General features: G+C 46.7%; 1 protein-coding gene and 1 long non-coding RNA gene across 7 annotated transcripts; one reads left to right on the forward strand and one right to left on the reverse strand.

The window, feature by feature from the left end:
• Positions 1 to 298: 298 nt before the first annotated feature.
• On the reverse strand, positions 299 to 11,088 carry LOC128792318 (biotin-dependent 3-methylcrotonyl-coenzyme A carboxylase beta1 subunit-like). Of its 6 annotated transcripts, none has more exons than XM_053950619.1 (12): positions 10,021 to 11,084; positions 7,688 to 7,803; positions 6,539 to 6,717; positions 5,666 to 5,746; positions 5,304 to 5,482; positions 4,392 to 4,584; positions 3,359 to 3,450; positions 3,029 to 3,185; positions 2,391 to 2,513; positions 1,876 to 2,018; positions 1,458 to 1,539; positions 299 to 515 (listed from the first exon to the last, which is right to left on the reverse strand). In XM_053950619.1, exons 1-12 carry the CDS (start codon positions 10,635 to 10,637, stop codon positions 432 to 434), a joined length of 2,046 nt encoding a protein of 681 aa, XP_053806594.1. In that variant the 5' UTR covers positions 10,638 to 11,084; the 3' UTR covers positions 299 to 431. The 6 variants fall into 6 exon arrangements, with proteins under 6 accessions (XP_053806594.1, XP_053806593.1, XP_053806595.1 ...); XM_053950618.1 differs by having other exon boundaries at positions 7,607 to 7,803; XM_053950620.1 differs by lacking the exon at positions 3,029 to 3,185 and having other exon boundaries at positions 3,359 to 3,469; positions 7,607 to 7,803; positions 10,021 to 11,086.
• Positions 10,922 to 22,026, forward strand: LOC128792320 (uncharacterized). The gene is made up of 5 exons (XR_008432367.1): positions 10,922 to 11,000; positions 13,758 to 13,785; positions 14,029 to 14,089; positions 15,599 to 15,700; positions 21,717 to 22,026. It is a non-coding gene; the product is annotated as an uncharacterized LOC128792320 (long non-coding RNA).
• The last annotated feature ends 333 nt before the right edge of the window (positions 22,027 to 22,359 follow it).

Raw genomic sequence — 22,359 nt, forward strand, 5'->3', positions numbered from 1 at the left:
CCACAGCTGCTTTGGGAATCCCAAGAGGGTGGCAGGTAGAGTTTTGTTCTTCACCCAGGCTGCAAACTGCACACCTTCCCTTGTGTGTTTGCTCTTTTCCCTTTCTTTTGTCCAAGTGCAGCTCCTTGATTTCTGGATTTCATGTTAGAACATGGACATGAAAAAAGCAAGCAATTGTTACCCCCTGGGCTGACTTTGCTTCCTTAGAGTGCTACAGATGTTCAGCTTAATCCTTCCTTCTCCCAAAATAAACTTTCAGCTCATGTTAAAAAAGGCTATTGTTGAGAATAAAAACTTCCTGCCAGCAGATTTAAAATCTGGGATTCTTGTTTGTCTTCAATTGTTCAACACTTTTATTAATGGTATCAAAGAATTAGAAAATGTTAATACTCAGAGTTCTGGTAGAGGGCTCTGGTTTGAGGGGGCTGCAGTTACATCCTGATGATGGGTTGGGGACGGGGAGACACAGCCTGGTACTTCTTCTGTTCCATGATCTCCAAGCACTGGGCAATCACCTAATTAAAAACAAAAACCAGTATAAACAATGAGCCTCAAACAAAAAAACAACAACAACAAAAAAAAAAAAAAAAATCACCAAAAAAGAGTACAACTCAGTTCTGTGCTTATTTATTTGTTCCTTCTGTTTGTGAAATGCTGAACACAGTAAAATGAACAGTTCAACTCTCACTTATTTTCATGTGTAGCTCATAAAGTGGGAATTTCAGGGCTCTAGGACTAAAAAAATTTCTTGGTGCTCTCCCATTATCAAAGTTCCCATAAACTCCATGAAAATATTTACCATCCACATAGTTGCATAAATATGCACCATATTTAGAAGGGTTGTGTTGTGATTTAGCCCCAGCTGAAGCCAGGACACATTGAGATCTTCAAGTAAACAAACTTCAGAACTGCAGAGAAGATTTTTATTGCTAATAAACAATCTAACAAGGAAAAATAAAAGAACAAAGGCAGCAGCTTTCAGAAAGAACCTAATGGAGGGAGGGAGGGATGTCTGCCAATTTTAAATCAATAAAAAGGCAGGGGAGCATCCCAAATGTACACAGCAAATTTAAAGCAGGAAGAGAAAATTGCAACACGCAACATCCCAGGATAAATGGAATATTTTGGAAACAAAAGGAATTCTGAGGAGCTTAAACTCCAAAGAGTGAAGATACAGGTAATTATATGGAAAAAAAGGGATTCAGATGCAGATTCAAATTATGGTAAAGTCAAAGGAGAGGCTCAGTGTGGAAATGCTGTGGTCAAGTAACCAGAATTCAAGAGAAACTTTTTTGATAAACTAATGGGGAAGAGACAGGCTGAGAATTACAGAGAGAAATTCCACGGAGTGAGGAGTGGGAGCCCCAGGTCTGGAATCAGCACATTGGCAACCCTGAGTGAGGCATGTTCGCCCACTGTGAGACTGGAGAATGAAATGGCCTAAAAGGAAAACCCACCTTCCTGGTGTCTTGAGGTAGAATGATCCCATCATCCCAGAGCCTGGCAGAGGAGTAAAAGGCACTGCTTTCTTCCTCTAGCCTGGAGAGGGCAGAGAATTGAACAAGCTTGAAAGCACAATAAAAACAGCAGAGCAGTGAAAAGAAATTACAGATGAAACAGGCAAATCCATAGATCTGAAGAGAATGGGCAGCACTGCTGTTAAAATTGGTCAGAAACCAGCAAATAACAGAGCTGACCATTCTGCAGTAATGGGAAGACCCTAACAGAAAGACGTCGAACAATGTGGAAATTTAAAATATTTTTGCAGTAGATCCATGTTTGTTTCATTAGTTGGGATGTGTTGCTCTGTAAGATGAACAAAAGTAGGTAATTTAACAATGAAATCCCTGTCAGGTTTATACTGAATGTCCTTACTTTGCCTTCAGCTGTTTTAGCTCCAGTTCCTCTCCTGTCCAGTCCCCAGCTGGTGGAACTGTGGGGAAATGCTGAGAATCAACAAGACCAACTCTTGCATTAGGCCACAGGAAAAGAAAGTTTGGACTGAATGATCTCCCACACTACAAGGAAAAAAGCAAAGAACAGAACAAACTCACTGAGAGGAATCATAAAGAGGTGTCTGTGGGATGAAACAACCAAGGGCAAGGCAGGATGGAACACAGGTGGATTTGCATGAGGACAGACACCCTGTGCTAGGAACCACCACCTCCCCACTGCCTTCAGTATTTCTATTTTAATATTTCATTTTGAATTCCAAGCACTTCCATGTTTAATTCTTCCCTGTTAACTTTGCAGCAATCACATGCAGTGTTGCATTTCTTACTCAGATATGAGTTCAGAGCTCGAGTTCCCCAGCTGTGTTTTAGAAATGCACTGACACTTGAGCAGTGTGACAGGTGTGTCCCCAAGCCCTGGGCTGGTGCCACCCGTACCATGATGTAGCTGTCACTCCCAAAACAGCCTCCAATGACAATGGTTATTTTGGGAACAGCAGCACAGGCAACTGCAGCCATCATGGAGGCCTGGGCCTTCAGCCTGTTGGAATGAGCCTCTGCCTGGAATAAAAATAGATATTTTAGATCCTTTCAGAATTTATTTTAGATTCTCTCCACCCCCAACAAACTTGTATTTCTAAATTATCTATTTATTTATTTACAATTCTGCAGAAACAGATCTGGGATCTAATGGAAGTTTTACTTTCCTTAGCCCAGGAGAAATCCTACTGGGCTTTAAAACTTTCACTTTCAAAAGAGAAATTGCCAATTTTCTGGAGTGCAGAGTTAGCAGAGGAATCAATAAGCTGTATTTCAATGTCAAAAGCACTGCAAATCCCAAACTTCCCAGCCTGCCTTGCTAACTAAACAGTATAATTTTATATCAGCATCCAGCCCTGCTTAAAATTCAAGTGAGAATGTTCTTAAATCTTTCAGTTAGCAAAGTCATTACGAAGCTTCATCAAGAGTAGTTAAAAAAACTAGTTTTCCTAACAGTTAACAATTCTGAAAATGTAACTTTAGGCACAACAAGAACTAAGAGTTGTTTGAAATACACTGAAGCAAACACGCCATACCTGTGAGATGCTTGCAGGCCCTGCTGGCTGTGGAGCAGTGTTTTGGAGGAAGAGGATGGGAATTCCCCTCTGGCCACAGAGCTGGACAAAGTGGCTGCCCTTGAGAGCAGCATCGTGAGCCAGCTCCCCATTGTTGGCCACTATCCCCACCAAGTGCCTACAGAACAAACATGGACAGTTGGACTCCATGATCTCAGAGGTTCTTTCCAACCTCAGCAATTCCATGATTCTCCCTTTTGAGCCCTAGGAATGACTGGAATGGTGTGGAACCTAAAAGCTGTTGAGAAATGCACGTCCATCCATTTGGATGGGGACTGTTCCCAGCCATACCCTTCCACGTGGCCAAATCCTGTCACTAGTGTTGTTCCATAAGTAGCCTTGAATTCCTGGAATCTGCTTCCATCCACCAGCCGGCTCAGAACCTGCAAAGAAATACACAGACTTTACTTTACTAGAGAAATAGAGGTGAAAATAGGAGAGCTCTGCTAAAAGAAATGCTCTGTTCAAACAGTACCTGAGTTATGCAAGATGGATAGAGGGTCTTTGGGTGACTTGCTAAATGCTCAATATGCACAAACCTTCCAATATGTGTTCACTTTAATTCCCAACTGTGTATTTTAAGACAAAGGCCAACTCCAAAATTATTTTAGTTTTACAAAGCACAGCTGTTCCTGTGCATAAAAATGCAAAATAGCAAAAACCAAACCCCAGTGTGTGCAGTTTCAGATTTTGTGCAGAAGAAATGCTTGGTTCATTTGTCTCATACTTTTTTCTAACATAGTTAAAAGCAGCTTTCAAAGCTTTATACAGTCAATTCCCTCAAGTGCAGGGATTTACCACTGGAAAAGATACTGCATTCACATCCATGGAGACAAAAATCTCATGTAGAACACAATGGAAACAGCGTGGGCAGCTCTGCATGTCTCTGCTTAAGCTTTAGTGTCTGTCCCAACCTCAAACAAGTTTGATTTGAGCTGTGTTGTTCTTTCAGTCAGTAATGTCACCATTTCTTTTACATCATTTTGAACACTTGGGGAGAAGAAACAAAAAGGCAGGAGAAGGGAAACACAGACATTAAAGGGCTGTATGTTCTCAAGGCAGCTATCACAGTGAAAGACAGAAAGAAAGCATCCCAACAGTGCATGGAAACAGCAGGGCAGCACTGGCACAAGCTGGGATTATTACATCTCCAGCAGGATTTCAGGTAAAATATTTTCTATAATCCCACAGAACTGTTGCCATCCTGCTTTGTTTCAGGCTTAAGACAGGCTGACAACAGATGAGGTAATAATTCAGAATAACACCTGGAGCTGTGGGATGGAGCAGAATGAAGGATGCAGGAATGAAATCCCTGTCCCCTTACCAGTTTGACAGGAAGAGTGCAGCTGTAACCCAGTGGTGCCAGGCCCAGGAGCTCCTCAGGGCTGTACAAGGGACTGTCAGGCTCCCTGTCCTGCTCTGGCACTGGCTCACAGTTTAAGGTAGAGACAACATTACGAATGCACTCATAGGCCTCCTCTTCTGAGGGTGCAAAATGGTCACTGCAGCCACTGACTCTAGGAGACAGAGACATTAATTAGCATCGAATTAATGAGTTCTGAATGCTGAGGGAAAACCCAAACTCTAGGGAAAAAGCTGAGACTGCCCTGTGAAAATACTGTGTGATTTGTTTCTGTATGAATGAGCTGAAAGCAGTCACTCAGTGGAATTTTTGTGCAGTCCAATCCCAAATTAAATTCACAGTAAGGAGTTCTTCCCCATGACGTTTGTGTTTATCTGGATTAAAGAAACACCTTGGCATTTATTTTTGTGATGCTGTTGTTGCAGACAATATCAAAAAGGGAAAAGAGGAAAGCAAACTTCAGGAGTTATTTCAAAATAAGTGGTTGCAGCCAAGATACGAAGACAGGAATGTATTCCATGTAGCATAACTGGGTTAAATATGTGTATTCTGGAAAACACTTGGAAAAGAGGAGATAGCATCCCTCCTCTGTAGCTGCTCCCTGTGAGGCACAGAGGAAATTACTTGCCTGAAGTTGTTCAAGAAGTATGTGGAACAATAGAGATCCAAATCCAACCTGTCCAGTCCCTGCCTCACCCCATCAATAATTTCATTTTACTTCCATTTGGCTGATTTAACCCAAACCCCTGAACCTGAGAAGGCAAGCCAGTGTAACCACAGGTTCCACTCCTAGCCCTGCTCTGAAATGCCAATGCCACATTCCTTTCAGGCTGAGCATGCTGAATTCCCTGGTTTTGAGAATACTCCACATACTGTGAGTGAAGCCTGGCTCCTCCAAGGTCCTCAGGAGAGACATCTTCTCCCGTGGCAGCTTTCACCAGGGGTGGCCCAGCAAGGAACAGTGTCCCAATTTTATCAATGATCACGGATTCCTCAGCCATGGTGGGCACGTAGGCACCTCCAGCCACACAGGAGCCACACACCACGGCCACCTGAGGGGACACAGACACAGCAGTGCTGGAGAGGGGTCAGGAAAGGCAAAGCCAAGGCCAAAGTTGTTTCAGAAACGCAGGAACTGCTAAATCACAGCTTGGGGAAGAAACCAGAGACAGAACAAAATTTACTACACATTTACACCTTTCCTACACCCCCGTGCACTCCCCATGCCTCTGTACCTGAGGGATTCCCATGGCAGACATGATTGCCTCGTTGTAGAAAATCCTGCCACCATGCAGCTTGTCAGGAAACAGCTCTGACTGAGGGAAAAGAAAAAGGGATTTTTAATGTTAACTACGGAAGTTGATGCTTCCTCTTCCCTCCCTTCATTCCCAAACACACCAAAACCGACCCTGGAAATGTCCCTATTAATAATCACTCCTGAACCTTTCATTAACAGCATTCATTAAGTTCCTTCATACATTGTTAAATCCCCAAAAAATACCCATTTGCTTTGAAAACTTAATCTGAAACAGTTTAAGTTTTGTGATTTTTTTCTGAAATCAATATATTCTACACAAACTGACTGCAAATGTGGAGAAGGGAAGGGTGGTAGCTCTATTTCATCTGTGAAATGCCTTCAGCAGTTTCCTTTTTTTACTTAGTTTTGGATACAATTCCACATAAACTTCCAGGTAACTTTTAAAGTTTGATAACTTTAAATAACTTTAAAATTCCAGGTAACTTTTCCTGTGTGCTTTCCCTCAGTGTGGATAGAGAACACCTACTGTCTCTATGACAGGACGATTTCTGCATTTCACCAAAGAACCTGTTCAAATTCTTATTTTGAAGTCAGAATTGAAAAAACTCCATTTTTAAAGGCCCACAGAGCTTAGTGCACCACTGGCACAAACAGGACAATAAAATACAAACACTCTAGAGATTCTGGAGTGAAAATAGACACCTCCCACTATGTACTCATTTATCAGACACAAAAGCAGTTCAGCACACTCACTGGAGTTTCTAACCTCTGATCAGGTGGGAGGTGCAGGACTAGCCCAGGTGATGAAATAAATACTGATATTTTCTGCTCTGCAGAGTGCCAGCAGTACCTGCAGGGGCAGGAAGGCTCCCCCACTGTCCACCAGGTGCACAGACAGCAGCCTGTTCTCCATGGCAATTTCCTGGGCTCTCAATTGCTTTTTCACTCCAATTGGGTAGATGGTTCCTCCTTTCACAGTGGCATCACTTGCAATGAAGACACACCAGACCCCACAGATTCTGCCAATTCCTGCAAGCAGTACCACACATATTTATCAGGACTCTCTAAAGCAACAGGCAAAGCAAGGGGGGCAAACTTTTAAACTTTTTCAGGAGTTTTTCTCAGTAATGCTACATCAAGAAGGTCCAAATTAACGTGAAAATACCACACAAGGAAGAAATCTACATTCTTCTCTGGAATTACAGTATTTAAAAAATTAATCTAAACGACAGAAGACCCTCAAATAAATTTACTTACATCTGTTGACAATGTAACAGAAAAAATACACTGTAACTCCCAACCCTTGAGATAAAAGGGAAGGCAATTAAAAATTACCCCTGTAAAACTGAAAAATATAACAATCTGTGATGAAAAAAGGGTTTTCGTACTGTTCTTCTGCTTACTTTTTAAACTGGAACCACTCTTCTAAATGCAATTTCGCTGATAGTGAATGAAATTGAATTTCATTGAATTTCAATGAAATTTCATTTTGAAGAGCTGTCCCAGTTTAAACTGTTCCAGTTTAAAGAGACAATGTCTGCAAAGAAAATGCAATTGTCTGTGATTTGAAAAGCATTTCAAAATGTATGTCACAGCTCCTGTTTCTCACAGTAACTTTGTCCTCTCTCCGTTAGGAGGCAACAGCTGATTTGACACATTTTTTTGAGACAAAAATTAGTAAGTGGTAAGTAGAATTACTAAATCTAGAAGAAATGAAAAACCATTTTTTTCAAAAGTTTCTCCCATTACAGTAATACAGAAGTGGCTGAACTCTTCCCTTTTGGGAATAAGAACTTGATAAAACCAGCGTTAACTTTTCCTAGGAAAGCACTTCAGCTACTAAAATACCCCATAAACTTTATTCCATGCGTCCTTTCCCCCCTGTTTCCCTTTCCCAGTGCCCCCAGCATCCCAGTACCCGTGAGGCAGCCGGCAGCAGGGACATCCCCGTAGGGCATGTCCAGCCCTGCCAGCGGGGACAGCTCCAGGAAATCCGCACCGTCCAGCAGCAGCCTCAGGCGCTCCCGCACGAACACCTTCTTGTTGCGCTGCGTGTGCCGCAGGATGGCGTGTTCTCCCCCTCCTTTCTTCACCCTCTCCAGCAATTCCGAGTACCTGATGGGAAAAAAAAAAAAAATCCCAAAGTCGATGGGAACAAAGCTGTGGGGCGCGGTCACACGCTGGAGGGGAGGGGTGGATTCCGGAGGGACACGGACAGGGGGAGAGGTGGGGCTGGAGGAACCTCAGGAGTCCAACATGGCCAAGGGCAGGTCCTGCCCTGGGCCGGGAACATCCCAGGGACAAACACGGGCTGTGGGAGAAGGGACGGAGAGGGGCCCTGGGAGGATTTGGGGTGTTGGTGGATGAGAAGCTCACCCTGCCCTGTCCAGAGGAGGCCCCGGGGCTGCCCCAGGGCTGGAGCCCCTCTGGAGCCAGGCTGGGAGAGCTGGGGGTGCTCACCTGGAGAGGAGAAGGATCCAGGGAGAGCTGGGGGTGCTCACCTGGAGAGGAGAAGGATCCAGGGAGAGCTGGGGGTGCTCACCTGGAGAGGAGAAGGATCCAGGGAGAGCTGGGGGTGCTCACCTGGAGAGGAGAAGGATCCAGGGAGAACTGGGGGTGCTCACCTGGAGAGGAGAAGGATCCAGGGAGAACTGGGGGTGCTCACCTGGAGAGGAGAAGGATCCAGGGAGAGCTGGGGGTGCTCACCTGGAGAGGAGAAGGATCCAGGGAGAGCTCAGAGCCCCTGGCAGGGCCTGAAGGGGCTCCAGGAGAGCTGCAGAGGGACTGGGGACAAGGCAGGGAGGGACAGGACACAGGGAATGGCTCCCAGTGCCAGAGGGCAGGGATGGATGGGACATTGGGAATTGGGAACTGTTCCCTGGGAGGGTGGGCAGGGTCTGGGCTGGAATTCCCAGAGCAGCTGTGGCTGCCCCTGAATCCCTGGCAGTGCCCAAGGCCAGGCTGGATGGGTTTGGAGCAGCCTGGGACAGTAGAAGGTGTCCCTGCCATGGCAGGGGTGTCCCTGGAGGGGCTTTGAGAGCCCTCCTGACCCAAACCATTTTCCTTACAAGTTACCCTTTAGCAGATTGAGCTTAAATATATTGCAGTTTTCACCCAAATGGCATGAAAATGAAGATAAATTCACATTTTCAGATTATTGTTTTTCCAAGGTGTAATAAAAAGCAAAGGTCTGTTATTTAAAGCAATAATTTCACTTTAGTTAGCCAAAAGCTGTTTAATAAAGCCAATAATATAATATATAATAATGAGGCTATCATAATGTGCCTGTCCTAATTCAGGATGAACCTCCATGTTCCGTCTGCTCTAAGGAATAATCCAGCCAAGAGCTTCCTCTGTCAAGTTTATCTGACAAAAATCAGTAACTGGGAAGTGGAATAAATTACTAAATCTGGAAGATATACTAAAAGCAGGGAACACTGCAGTGTCACAAGGAGGAGGTGATTACCCAATGGTATTGTCAGGGCTGCACCATGTATAGGTAAAAAACTGAGTAAACTGTAAACAAACACGGTGTCTCAACTTTGGTCTTAAATAAACCAAGTTCTTCCTTTATTTCAGACATTTTTCTCCCCCGGTGCATCACCTTTAACTGTAAATGTTTTTTGACACAAAGACTCACACAGCCCTTTGGGTGTGACTCTGTGATCTGAGTGCGGCTCCCTGCACACTCTGGAGGCTGGAAAAACTTCGGAGGAAAAGGATTTTAATCATGTCCTCGATGCCACCACAGGAGGGCACAGTGTGTTTTCCAAAGCTTTGCTTCCAGCTCGTGGATCACTCCCCTGAACAAAGGCCTTTGCAATTGTGCCATCTGATCTTTCGGGACAAACACATAAAACACATTTTGTCGTTTTATCTGTAAATGATGACGGACTGCAGCACCCATCCCCTACTCCATCAGGAGTGCGCGAGTCACCATTTACGTCTTTGCATTCGAAATGCAACATGAAACAAATGTTACGTAGGTCTGGAAAAAGTATTTCTTGGCAATATATGCAAAACAACACATGGCACTGCTTTAAAATAGTTTGCACCTCGATTTGGGTGTTTCAGTCAACATTTCACGGACTGGTTTGTGTTGGAAGGGACCTCAAAGCTCATCCAGTGCCACCCACTGCCACGGGCAGGGACACCAGGCTGCTCCAAACCCCGTCCAACCTGGCCTTGGACACTTCCAGGGACTGGGCAGCTGCATTGCTCCATGGGGCAAATATTGTCCCATGTTAAAAGTCCCTAAAGTGCCCATAAGTGACTCTTACACCATGTCACAAATAGCAATGCCCTAAAAACCCCACGAAACCACTTTATTACCTTTTAATCACAGCCTCGCTGTTCCTTAAATTCTCTTCGAACACGTGTTGGTACACGGCTGGGACATGTCCATCTAGAACCGGGAATGTTTTGGGATGGCGCTTGGATTTGGGTTTTTTACTTAAAAACCGGCGGGGAGGCAGGTGCTGTGTCCTTCCCCAGCCCTGCCCCGGCAGCGGCAGCTCCCGATATTCCCTCTGGAGCAGGCAGAAAGCGGTTTTTGCCTCATATTCCTTCTGGAGCAAGCAGAAAGGGGTTTTCTCCCGATATTCCCTCTGGGGCAGGCAGAAAGGGGTTTTCGCCTCATATTCCCTCTGGAGCAGGCGGGTCGGGGTTTTCTGCCGATATTCCCTCTGGAGCAGGCGGGTCAGGGGCTGCAGCGGCGCGGAGGGGCCGGGGCGCCGCCGGCCCAGGGCGCACAGCGGGGCCGGGCTCCACATCGCCCCGAGAGCTGAGGGACAACGAGCGACAGGAATTACAGAGCGGGTTCCCTCGGCTGAGTGGCAGCGCGGGTCATAAGGGGACACCCTGACTCCATTCTGCCGTGAGGGGACAACGCCGGTGCCCGGCCTGCCGCGGGGTCCGTGAGGGGACACCCTTGTTCTCGCAGGGGACATGAAGGGACGCCCTGACTCCAGCCCTGCATCGCGGGTGGAGAGGCGACATTCCCGACTCCCGTCTTCCCGCAGGGGTCGTGAGGCGACACCACTGGTTCCCGCTTTGATACGGGGGTCGTGAGGAGCCACTTTTACTCCAGCCGGTCGTGAGGGGACCGTGAGGGATCCTGCGGGATCCGTGAGGGGACACCCCCGGTTCCTGCGGGATCCGTGAGGGGACACCCCCGGTTCCTGCGGGATCCGTGAGGGGACACCCCTGTTCCTGCGGGGTTCCTGAAGGAGACACCGGTGTTCCTGCGGGATCCGTGAGGGGACACCCCTGTTCCTGCGGGGGCCATGAGGGGACACCCCGGTTCCCGCGAGGTTCGTGAGGGGACACCCCGGTTCCCGCGAGGTTCGTGAGGGGACACCCCTGTTCCCCGGGGTTCCTGAGGGGACACCCCCGGACCCTGCCGTGCCGCGGCGGCCGCGAGGGGACAGCCCCGCTCCGAGCCGAGCCGAGCCGGGCCGGGCGGGCCCAGCCGGGCCTGCGGAGCGCGGCGGGGCCGGGACCGGGGTGGCCCGGGCCGGGTAGGGAGCGCGGGGCCGCGGCCTCTCCGCCGGAGCTCCCCAGCCCCCGCTAGCCCCGCTCCCCGCCCGCCCCGTGCCCGCCTCGGCCCGGCCGGACCCTGCCGCCACCGCCCCTTCCTTACCCCGTCCGGTCCCCGCCCGCCTCTCGGGGCGGCTCCGCAAGGCGGCCCGCCCCCGGTGTCCTGTGCCCTCAGTGTCCTGTGTGCCGTGCCATGTGGTCCTCTGTCCCCGGTGTCCTGTGCCCTCAGTGTCCTGTGCCCTCAGTGTCCTGTGTCCCGTGCCATGTGTGTCCTCTGTCCCTCATGTCCTGTGCCCTCAGTGTCCTGTGCCCCGTGCCATGTGTGTCCTCTGTCCCTCATGTCCCGTGCCCTCAGTGTCCTGTGCCCCGTGCCATGTGTGTCCTCTGTCCCTCATGTCCCGTGCCCTCTGTGTCCTGTGCCCCGTGCCATGTGTGCCCTCTGTCCCCGGTGTCCCGTGCCCTCAGTGTCCTGTGAGTGTCTTATGCCATGTGCATCCTTTGTCCCTGCCGTCCCATGCCCCGAGTGTCCTGTGCCCTGGGTGTCCCCTTCCTTGTGTCCTGTGCCCCAGGTGTCCTCTCTGAAATTAAGTTTATCGTTAGAATATTAAAACGAATTTGATTTTTCTCCTTCCACGCCTCATCCCATCCCTGGGCTGCTTTGGTTTGCTTTTGTCAACCATGGCACAACCTTCTAGAAATTACTGTGTGTTGCCTTTCAGTGCCTTCATTAAAATGCATCCCTGCCAGCGTGCTCTTTATCCGTAGTATACATATTAATAAGGCTGGGTAGCAATAATTAAGGGATGACTAATATGTTCGTGAGTGAAAGTATCCAGCATGGGCTGGAATTCGTAGGCAAATACATTATATATGTTATTAAAAAAATCTTGAGGGTAATAATTAAAATTTCCCGAGATATAATAATTTAAAATAATATTTGCTGTCCTTTTACACTTATAGCAGACAGGGCACTTTTCAGTACTGTGCTCCCTTGTAGAAGCTGAGTTCAGGTGGAGCTGTGGGAGGTGGTGCCCCTGCCCTGGGCGGCTTCAGCTGTCCCAGGGGAGGTGCCTGAGTCCCTGTGGCTGTCCCAAACCCTGTGACAGGGAGAAGTGCTGGACCAGGGAGACCCCCAGGAGCAGCGGGCAGAGGTGCTCTGCCAGATCAAAGGTAGCACTCAAGGGCAGCACAGACACTGCAGAGTCACCACTGCCAGGGCCTCCCCACCCTCCCAGGGAACAATTCCCAATTCCCAATGTCCCACCCAGCCCTGCCCTCTGGCACTGGGAGCCATTCCCTGTGTCCTGTCCCTCCCTGCCTTGTCCCCAGTCCCTCTGCAGCTCTCCTGGAGCCCCTTCAGGCCCTGCCAGGGGCTCTGAGCTCTCCCTGGATCCTTCTCCTCTCCAGGTGAGCACCCCCAGCTCTCCCTGGATCCTTCTCCTCTCCAGGTGAGCACCCCCAGCTCTCCCTGGATCCTTCTCCTCTCCAGGTGAGCACCCCCAGCTCTCCCTGGATCCTTCTCCTCTCCAGGTGAGCACACCCAGCTCTCCCTGGATCCTTCTCCTCTCCAGGTGAGCACCCCCAGCTCTCCCTGGATCCTTCTCCTCTCCAGGTGAGCACCCCCAGCTCTCCCAGCCTGGCTCCAGAGGGGCTCCAGCCCTGCAGCAGCCCCGGGGCCTCCTCTGGACTGAACAATGACATTTAACAAAACCACTGATCCAGACTTGTTATGGGGACTGATAGAGCCACAAGAGGTTCCTGTTGGAGCCCGTGCATGAATTCAGCAGCTGTTGCACCATTCAGGCTGCTTTGGGGCATTTTTGGGGACAGCTGATGCTCGGTTCAGTTCTTTCCTCCTTCCCTGGTGTAGCCAGGGCTCTTTTCTCCCAACACTTTGAGAAACTTGTGAAGAGCTGAAGAGGAGACAGAGTCACTGTGCAGCTTTACAGAGATCTTTTGCATTTCCTGTGGGATATCATGTGAATTCTTGTGCTCTCTGTGGTGCAGGTGATAATGGGGAAGGAAGAAGTGGTGACAGAAATCCATGTAAAGCAGAATACATTTGAAGAAGTCTGAATTTCAGAGACTTGGTGGTGCTGCTCAGCTTTCTGGAGGAGGAATTGCAGATGCAAACACTTGGATATGTGTTTGAAGAGAGATTTGGGCTCCCTGGTGTTTCTGGGCTTCTTTTAAACTTGACCCACATATAATTTCCCTGGATTCATAAGATTTTTGAGTTCTCTGTTCTGTGAATATATCAGTGACTCTTGTCCAATTATATTTTCATGCTTATTTCATTTTCCATAGTTGTTAGGCTTCCACAGGAGACATTATTTCTGAAACACTGGTGTTGCATAGCAATTTCATTATATGTGATTTTAATGAGCAGATTTTCTATAAATACCATTTGCTGTTAATTTCTTGGCTTATATTGGTGATGGCTTTGGCAGTGTTGGTTTAACAGTTGGGCTTGATGACCTCAAAGCTCTTTTCCAGCCTAAATGATTCACTGATTCTTTATTATTTTACAGGTTTTCCAGTAGACAGGCAGAATTTGCTGTAAGTAGGAGAAGGGTTTTTCACTCAGGCTTAAAAGAGTAACTTAATTTCATTCCTCATGAAAGTTAAATGCTGTTTGCTCAGATTAAAGGAGTAAGAAACAGCCCCCACATTTCTGAGTGCCTGTTTATCCCAGAGAGAAGGCGTCAGCCACCAGTTTGTACTGGGAGGCAGCCTGGGATAAATAACAAATCCTCTAATTAAGAGCCAACGGATCCTAATTGACTTATGTTCGTCCTCCAGCTGGGCTCAGCCTTCCTCTCCTGTCATGGCATGGAGCATCCTTTGTTTAAGGCACCCTGAGGTAAGAAAACCCAGCCCCTGTGAGAGGCTGCAGCCTTGTGAAGTGTTTGAAGTTGTTATTTTAGGAGCTTATTTTAGCAACTCCTGAGCTGAGCATTGAGAATATATAGAGCAGCATTTAGGGAAAACGTTCATGTGGTGGTGGCTTCCTTTACCATGAGCTGCAGCTCTGCCAGCCAAGCTGAGCTGTGCCATTTAAGGAACACTGAAGCTTTGAGTGAAGCTTAAACTTAGAAACTTTGCTGGAGTGCACCGGATGCTGGGGGAAACCAGAACACACTTTTTGGATTGTCAGACCAAAGGCAGGAGGGTTCCCACAGAGCCCTCCTCCTTGTGGAGCTTCTGTTTCATATTTAGATTTTGTTTTTTAGTGCCCAAAGAGCTTTTAGTTGGGTTCTGACCATGATGGCCTGGAAATTGGGCTAAATTAAAGCAGGGATTTTTTGTTTACTTAGAAGTGCTAGCAGACTTGGACAGTCCTGCAGCGTTTTTTCAGGACTTACATCATTCTAAAATAGATTTGACTCAAACCAAATTTGATAAGAAAGTAATTCTATCTTGATGTGTGTGAGAATCTCACTTGTTTGCATCTACCCCAAAGGAAGAGCTAAGCCTGGGCAGGTGTGCTGAGGGAGAGTCTGGATTTGATAAGAAATATTTAAAAAATTATTTATTTTAATTGCTGGAAGATCCAAGAGAACACAAGGAGTTAAATGAAGTAGTTGGAAGATACAGGAGAAGTTGGGAGCCTGACCCTCAATAAGTAAATGCCATTCCCACTGAGGGTTTTATCAGATGCTCCCATACTACTCCACTTCTTCTTTTGGGTAGTTTGAGGTTTTATGAATCCCCAGACAGAGATCCAGGGATGTCTTCCTGAACTGTGCCAAAAGATGAGGGTGATCCATTGAGTCATGGAAGTTTTGTGCACATTTGTTCATCACAGCTGTATGAGACAGCAGCTGTATTACAACACCTCTAAAAAACTGTGTATTAGCATCAAACCCTTAACCACAATTATTTTCCACATCATTTACCAGTATCAGAGTATTTTTAACTCCAGTTTAGCCTTCCCTGCTTCTCAGCCTGCTGCCACAAAGAGTTGAAAATCCCAAGAAAAATCCCGTAATAACTCCAATTGTGGAATCCCAGCTGACTTGGAGAAGACACAGAATGTGTCCTCTTGCATCCATCACAGAGAAGTGTGAGGTTCTGGTTTGCCTTACTCCTGCAAAAAAAATGCATAGAGCAAAAAGGGAAGAATTATCTTGGAGGAACAGAATTATCTTCTGATTAAGGCGTAATTAATAATGCGTACATAACTAACAGTGTGTACATAATTAACAGGGTGTACAATTCCCTGTTGCAGGGCCAGTCTGTCCTAAATTGCACTGGTAAGAACTGAAAAGAACAGAATTTTATTCTGAGAATGCAGGTAACTGGTGATGATACCCAAATCAGAAGAAAAATAACTTCCATGGGCCAAAACCTGTTGGTTTTACCTGCACAGGTGTGTGAAACCTCTGAGCGGCTGCTCTTGTACAGCTTGAAATGCAACAACTGTGTGAAGATCTCCTTCCTGTTTCAAAGGCCTAACCAAGAGTGTTCTGAGGTAATCCAAAAGCTCTTTGTGGGTGAGAGGAGATGCAGATTCAGTTGCAAACTCCAGGAAAGTGCTGATGGATTTATTCCCCTGTGCAAAGCCCTGGCACCGAGCGCTGACACCAAAGCCTCAGCCTGTGCCCGAGTGTTTGGAGTGCCTTGCCCATGGGTTTGTAAGGCCATTCCCAGCTAGTAATTGGTGACTGGATGTGGTCAGGGCAGGCAGATAAACACTGGAGGAAGGGGGTGAATCACTGAGTAAATATCCTATCGATGCTGTAGGAGCTGCTGTTACTCACAGCACCTTTGGGGGGATGTGACGTGTTTGTTTTCAGGAAAATGTTACTTGAAAGAAGAATTGAGGTTAGATGTGTCCCAAATCTGCAGCTCCGCACCTTCCTCATGCACCTCTTGTCTCCTTCAGAGCAGTTTAACACCCCCCTCCTTCCTTCCCGTCCCCTTAGAGCTGATCCCCCACTCTGAGGTCACAGCAGAGAAGTTCTCATTCTGTAAATGCCAGCGTGGTTGCATCATTAAAAGCCCCCAAAGCAGATGGTCTGGGTTAAAGCAAAAAGGTTTTGTTTTTTTTTTTTGCCAGTGAAGCAGCATTATAGTGATTAAAGCAGCCTGTTGGCAGTTTCTGTCAGCAATTTTTGCAAGCATGTAATATATAAAAGGATAAAAATACCATTTACTGTGATCTGCTCACCACAGAAAGAGGCCAGAGCGATACAGTACCAAAATCAGGACAAAAAAGCCCTGCAAGTAGTTTTCTGTCCTCTCTTCTGCACTTTTCCAGGATCATGGTGAATAAATAAGACTGCTTGAAGAGTCTTACCCTCCTTGTGGATGCTGGGGCACCCCATTAGCCAGCAGCCCCACTCTGTGTCAGCGAAGTCCTCAGCAAAGCTGGATAGTTTTGAAATCATGGAGCACATTTTTAAAGACAAAAACCTCATTTCTGAGCTTTGAACTCCATGAAATTTGCCATGATTTGTAAAATATCTCTACCATGAGTTATGGTGCAAAGTTTCAGCAATAAAACTGAATATTAAGGAACAATACATAGAAAATCACAGACAAGATGCTGCAGTGATACCAGAAAATCCTCCTCCAATTCCTGCTTTCCTGATCCACTTGGCATGAAATGTTTTCTTGACTTCTACTTACTATTCTCATAAAAACCACAGGGGTTTCTTCTCACTGCTACTTGTTTTGTCCAAGATCCAGTAATTGGTACCATGTGAATTCACACTTTGCAGGGACAGAACAAAAATGGGGTTCCAAAAAATCACTACAGCATCTCAGCCTTTGGCAAAGATCAGAGCTAGAACCCCCCAGCCTCTAAGAATCCATAGATTTACACATCAATTAGTTTATTTTACTCCTGCTGGTAACCCCTATGTGAATATTTATGGCTCAAATGGAATCATGATTAAAAATTAATAGTTGTTAGATTTTTGTGACAATTCTGTTGCCTCTTCAGACTGGAATTGTTTTACTCTTGGTTTGCCTGCACTCCCTTGATATATTAGTAATAATTTTAGGTTTTGGTAACATATAAGTTTGGTGCACTAAAAATTATGTCTGTGGTATGAACCAGTGAACAATTAATAATGCCAGAAAAATAGAGAAAAATTAAAATCAGAGGTAGAGCACCTTGTGAAGTGTTAAGGTGCACTTTAAAGGTTTGGTGGGAGGATCTGGTTTCTCCAGCCCCCTGTGGGTCACCTCTCCTCTCCAGGACACTTGGATCATCTTCTCCCTGGTTTAATTGAGCTTTGTGTGAGAAACATTTGCTCAGCAGGGAGCTCTTCAGCTGGGCTAGAGAGGGAGGGGTGGGATTCTCAAGGGAAAGGCCTCCTTGGAGCCCCTAATGCACAGGAGAAATCCTTTGATTCAAAATCTTTCTGAGCTGGGCTCACTATTGCAGCTCTCAGCCTTGTTGGTGCATAAAAGAGGCCTTCAAATTTCCCCTGTTTTTTTTGACTGGATCCTTTTTCCAGCATTCAGCCTTGATGGCCACAACTGAATCATTTTAGGTGACAAAACCCCCTAGCAGTGGGTTCTCCATTCTGATGGAGACATTTTTAGCTGGTATTGTTAGAAATGAAGAAAAAAAAAAAAAAGGAACACAGGCTTTCAAATAGGAAGCACAGCAGTACTTCTAAGGAGCTGTTCTGGATAACTGTAAAGAAATGGAAGGAAATTTCAGTGTGCTGGCAAGTGACTTTAATCCAGTAAAATCAGGACTGTGAGAGCAGGAACTGGATGTGGAAATTCACTGGTTCCAGACCTGGCCCATCACTTGATTACCTTGTCCTGGTGTAGATGCTGGATGAGGAAGTTCTGTGAGTAAGGCAGAACATATCCATAGGACGGGAAAAAGGGATGGAGAAACAGTTCTCCTGCTGGCAGGTGTCACTGAGAGCTTCCTGTGGCACATGGAACTGGCACTTTGGATGTGCAGCTCTCTTTGCCCTCCCAGTAAATCCAGTTTTGATCACCCAGGCAACAAACAGGGAACCTTGGAATATTCACAGAGATGATGCTACAGAAATTCCAGAAACCACAGTGGGATTAGCAGTTAGCAGAGGGAATTTTTCCACAAAAACTTCCAAGAGATTTCCAGCTGTAACATTTTAAACTTTGAAAATATAACCAAAAATTTCATTTTTAGTATCTGAGCATTATCTTCTAGTCTCAGCAGAAGAGCAGTGGTGTAATTAACAGCTTCATTAATGCCAGAGTAATTATGAACTGCAGGAATGGCTATTGCAGCAGGAATTCTTCTTGTAGAAGTGCAGCAGCTTTTTGATTCTTCAGAACTCAGGAGAAACATAAAGGTAGAAGAAATAGTGAAAAACATTATTTAATCTAAATCTATTTAATCTAAATCTATTTAATCTAAATTTATTTAATCTATTATTGAATCTATTTAATCTGAATCTACAAATACCAATATGTTAAAAAAGAGGAAATTATGCAGGTGGATTACACAGTGTCTGTACATAAATTTCAATTATAACAGTGTTTAAAATTATTAATTTTCATTTATTTCCTTGCTACAGTATGATCAAAATGTGTCTGCTGTGAATTTTTTCAGTGCAAAATTCAGAATTGTTCTTCATATTTATAATTGGCCAAATAATCCAGATGCCAGATGCTATTTGCTCTGTTTATTGCATTTATACTTATGGATGTGTTATGTAAATATTCTCAGAGTCACTCCACTAGATTTCAGAATTAAAATCCTCACAGAATCATGGAATAGAATCCTGGAATGGTTTGGATTGGAAGGGACCTTAAAGCTCATCCAGTTCCAAGGGCAGAAGCCCCTTCCATAGACCAGGTTGCTTCAAGCTGATTCCAACCTGGCCTTGAATAATTAGAATTTCCATGCACATTTGCACAGAGTACCGAGGTACCTGGTTAATCAGATTCCTGAGTGACTTTCCAAGTCTGGGATGAGTTTCTGGGAAGTTTAACACCTCCAGAGCTTTCCCACCACTCCTACATTTGCTCTCATTTCAAAAAGAGTGCTATAATTTGATATTTAATTATTGTCCAGCCTGGAGAGGAGGGAGCTGGGGAGGAGGGTTTGGGGCAGCTGCTGAGGGGTTGGAGCAGCCACGGGGCCTGGAATTTCCCTGTTTCTCCAGAGCCCACCTGGGAGAAGGAGTGATGCCCTGAGAAGGCTGACCCAGAACAGAGGCTAGATGGAGATAAAGAATAAAGCAGGGATTTCTGAAAAGGATCTCCTCCATGGATGCACCTTGGGCAGCACCAGAGCCCAGCCAGGGCTGCAGCCAAGAGGAACCAAAATGGTCCCAAAATGCACGAGCGCTCCCGGGGGCTCTCACTGGGATCAGCTCTGCTCCATTTGCACCTTGCAGTTCATTGTCCCATTCCAGCTTTAGCCCAGGCACTCCCATCCTGCTTGTTTTTCTCTCTCCAGCCCACGCTGTTTGTGCTCCTGGGCCTGAGATTTGGGTCATTTGTCCTTGGTGCCCAGCTGGAGCAGGAATTGTTTTGTGTCCCTGCTCTGTGCAGAGAGCTCAGCATCCCCTGATGTGAAGCTCAGACCCACACACTAAAGCAGCTCAGAATGTGAAAATAGAAAAGCCAAAACCTGAGGCATCAGGGGCAGGGCAGTGATGGGACTGAGCTGAGGGGCTCTGTACCCCGACCCTTCTTTGCTCTCTGTGTCACTTCTCCCCAGCAGCTCAGAGGAATCAGCAGCTCTCCCTCCCCAGCAGAGCTCCGACTCCCAGCCCAGCTCAGTGAGGCGCAGTGGGACCGCCGGGATTAATCCGAGCGGGAATGCTGCGAATTCCTGCCTGCTCTTTCTTTGCCGGGCATGGCTGGTGCTGGGACACTGCCAGAGGAGAGCAGGGCTGGCAGCTCCCGGCATTCCAGGACATGGATTGGCCCCAGCAGGTTGCTCAGGTGCTGCTCCCTCTGCCAGGTTAGGCACAGGAGCAATCCAAGTTCAATGCACCTCCCTCGTGCAGCTTTTGGGTGATTTTTTGGAGTTGTCAAATTCTCCGAGGCAAAATGAGAATGGAGATATTTTGGAATGTTGGGCCTCAGCATCACAGAACCCAGGGCTGGGAGAGCTCACTGACAGCCCATTGTCTTGCCACTTGGGAGCTGCTCTTTTCCTGATCTTAAGGAGATTTTCATGGGGATTTCTGTTTTCTTTAAATTGTTTATTTACTGAGACCCTAGCACAGGGTGCCCAGAGCAGCTGGGGCTGCCCCTGGATCCCTGGCAGTGCCCAAGGCCAGGTTGGACACTGGGGCTGGAGCAGCCTGGGACAGTGGGAGGTGTCCCTGCCATGGCAGGGGTGGCACTGGGTGGGCTTTAAGGTCAGTTCCATCCCAAACCATGATTCCATGAGAACTGCTACTCATGCAGCAGAAAGAAAGAATTGGTCATGAACCCCACCTGATAGAAAAGTCACAGAAATAAATGCTTCTTCTTGTGCAATGACATTTCCAATGAATTTGGCTTTTTTTCTCCAGGTATATTCACCACTGGTGATGCTGAATGTTTCAGCACAGTGTCTACCACAGTTAGTTCATTGAATCTTAAACTCAGCACTACTCTTTAACCCAAATCTTTTAATTTTTACCATATTTGGTGTGTGCAAAAGAAATAGGAATAGGGAAATTTATTTTTTTACAAACATTTTTAAAGCTTATGATACTTAGTTCTGAAGGCTTCATCTTCTGGGTCTTATAAATACCTCTCTCAGTCGAGAGGAAGAAGGAAAATGAATTTTTACAGTGGACATTCATCACCTTTAAATCAGAACTGTTACTAAGACAGACCCCTGCCAAGAGAGGTCCATTAAATGTACTTAAGATTCATAAAACTTTCACAAGGAAAGAGATCTAGTAAACCCAAAGAGGTCTCTTAGACAAGGAGAAATCAGAGCTCTCCTGGTCCATTTGCACCCCCAGCTGAGTTTCTGGGGTTGTTTAACTTGCTGGTCCCTCCCTGAGTTTGAAAGCCTGTTCAGTTGTAATTAACCTGTTGCCTATTCAAATTTGGAACAAGGTGGGAGGTTCAGGGTGAAGTTACAGAGATGGAGCAACCTGATCTGATAGATCCTTACTGGGGGAGGAACTGTTCCTCCTTCTCCCTGCATTCCTGGAGTTTATCCTGTGCTGGCGCTGCTTGGGCCCCTCCAGCTGCAAACCAAGCAGAAAACACAGTTTTTATCTGGCACAGCTGAGAGCTCCTCACCAGACAGGGAATTTTATCAGCTCACCGAAAACTCTAATGAGTGCTATCCTTGGAATATCAGAGTGGAAGCAGAGCCACACTGGAGCACAGGGGAGCCCCAGGCACAGGAGATTGCAGGGCATTCCACATACCTCTGCTCCTGCAACAAGGAATTCAGGATGGGCACAATTCCCTTCTGTGAGATTTGCTGGACTGGGAAAGCTCCTGGTACAATTGGTATTCCCCAGTGGTGGTTCCCACCCAGTGCAAAACCCAGCTGGTTTTGATTGCAGGACGTTTTGTTTGTGCCAGAGGTCTCCTCCATCCCTCTGCCCTCAGGAATGGGAGCTGAGCACACCAGGGCTGGGACATCCCTGGGCCCTCAGGCATCAAACAGCGCTGAGCAGGGAAAAAACTCCCAGCTGGCACAACCTTTACAGCAAAGAGGAGAGAAAAAAAAAAGCACAGTAAGTGTTGCCTGTTAACAAAGCAGGGATTTCTGACTGATCCCAAAACCCTCCCCAAGAGCCCCCACAGCTCCTGCCAAGGGCTGAGAGGGCTGTTGGGACAGCCCCTGACTGCAGCCTGCCTGAGCAGCCAAACCAACCTGCTCTGCATCTTTTCCACCATGTCTTATCAAAACACTGCCCTGATACAGGGAGGCTCTTACAAAACATAATAAAGCCTGCTGGTGCCAAGGAATGATTGCTGCTAGCATTTATTTTTCCACAATTATTTTCAGGGTTGTCCTTTCGAGGCAGACCAGATCAAGGAGTGGTGCGTGCAGTACCTCATCCCAGGATAAATCCAGGGAGGCTCTATGACTCAGGAATGACTCACTGCTCCTCCTCTGTTCCTTCCAGACTCTTGGGGGTGTGCTAATTTATTGTCAGTCTGTATCTGCGGTCAATTATTCCCCCCAGCTCAGCTCTCCTG

The sequence above is a fragment of the Vidua chalybeata genome, chromosome 9, assembly GCF_026979565.1.
Source record: "Vidua chalybeata isolate OUT-0048 chromosome 9, bVidCha1 merged haplotype, whole genome shotgun sequence".
Taxonomy (NCBI): Eukaryota; Metazoa; Chordata; class Aves; order Passeriformes; family Viduidae; genus Vidua; species Vidua chalybeata.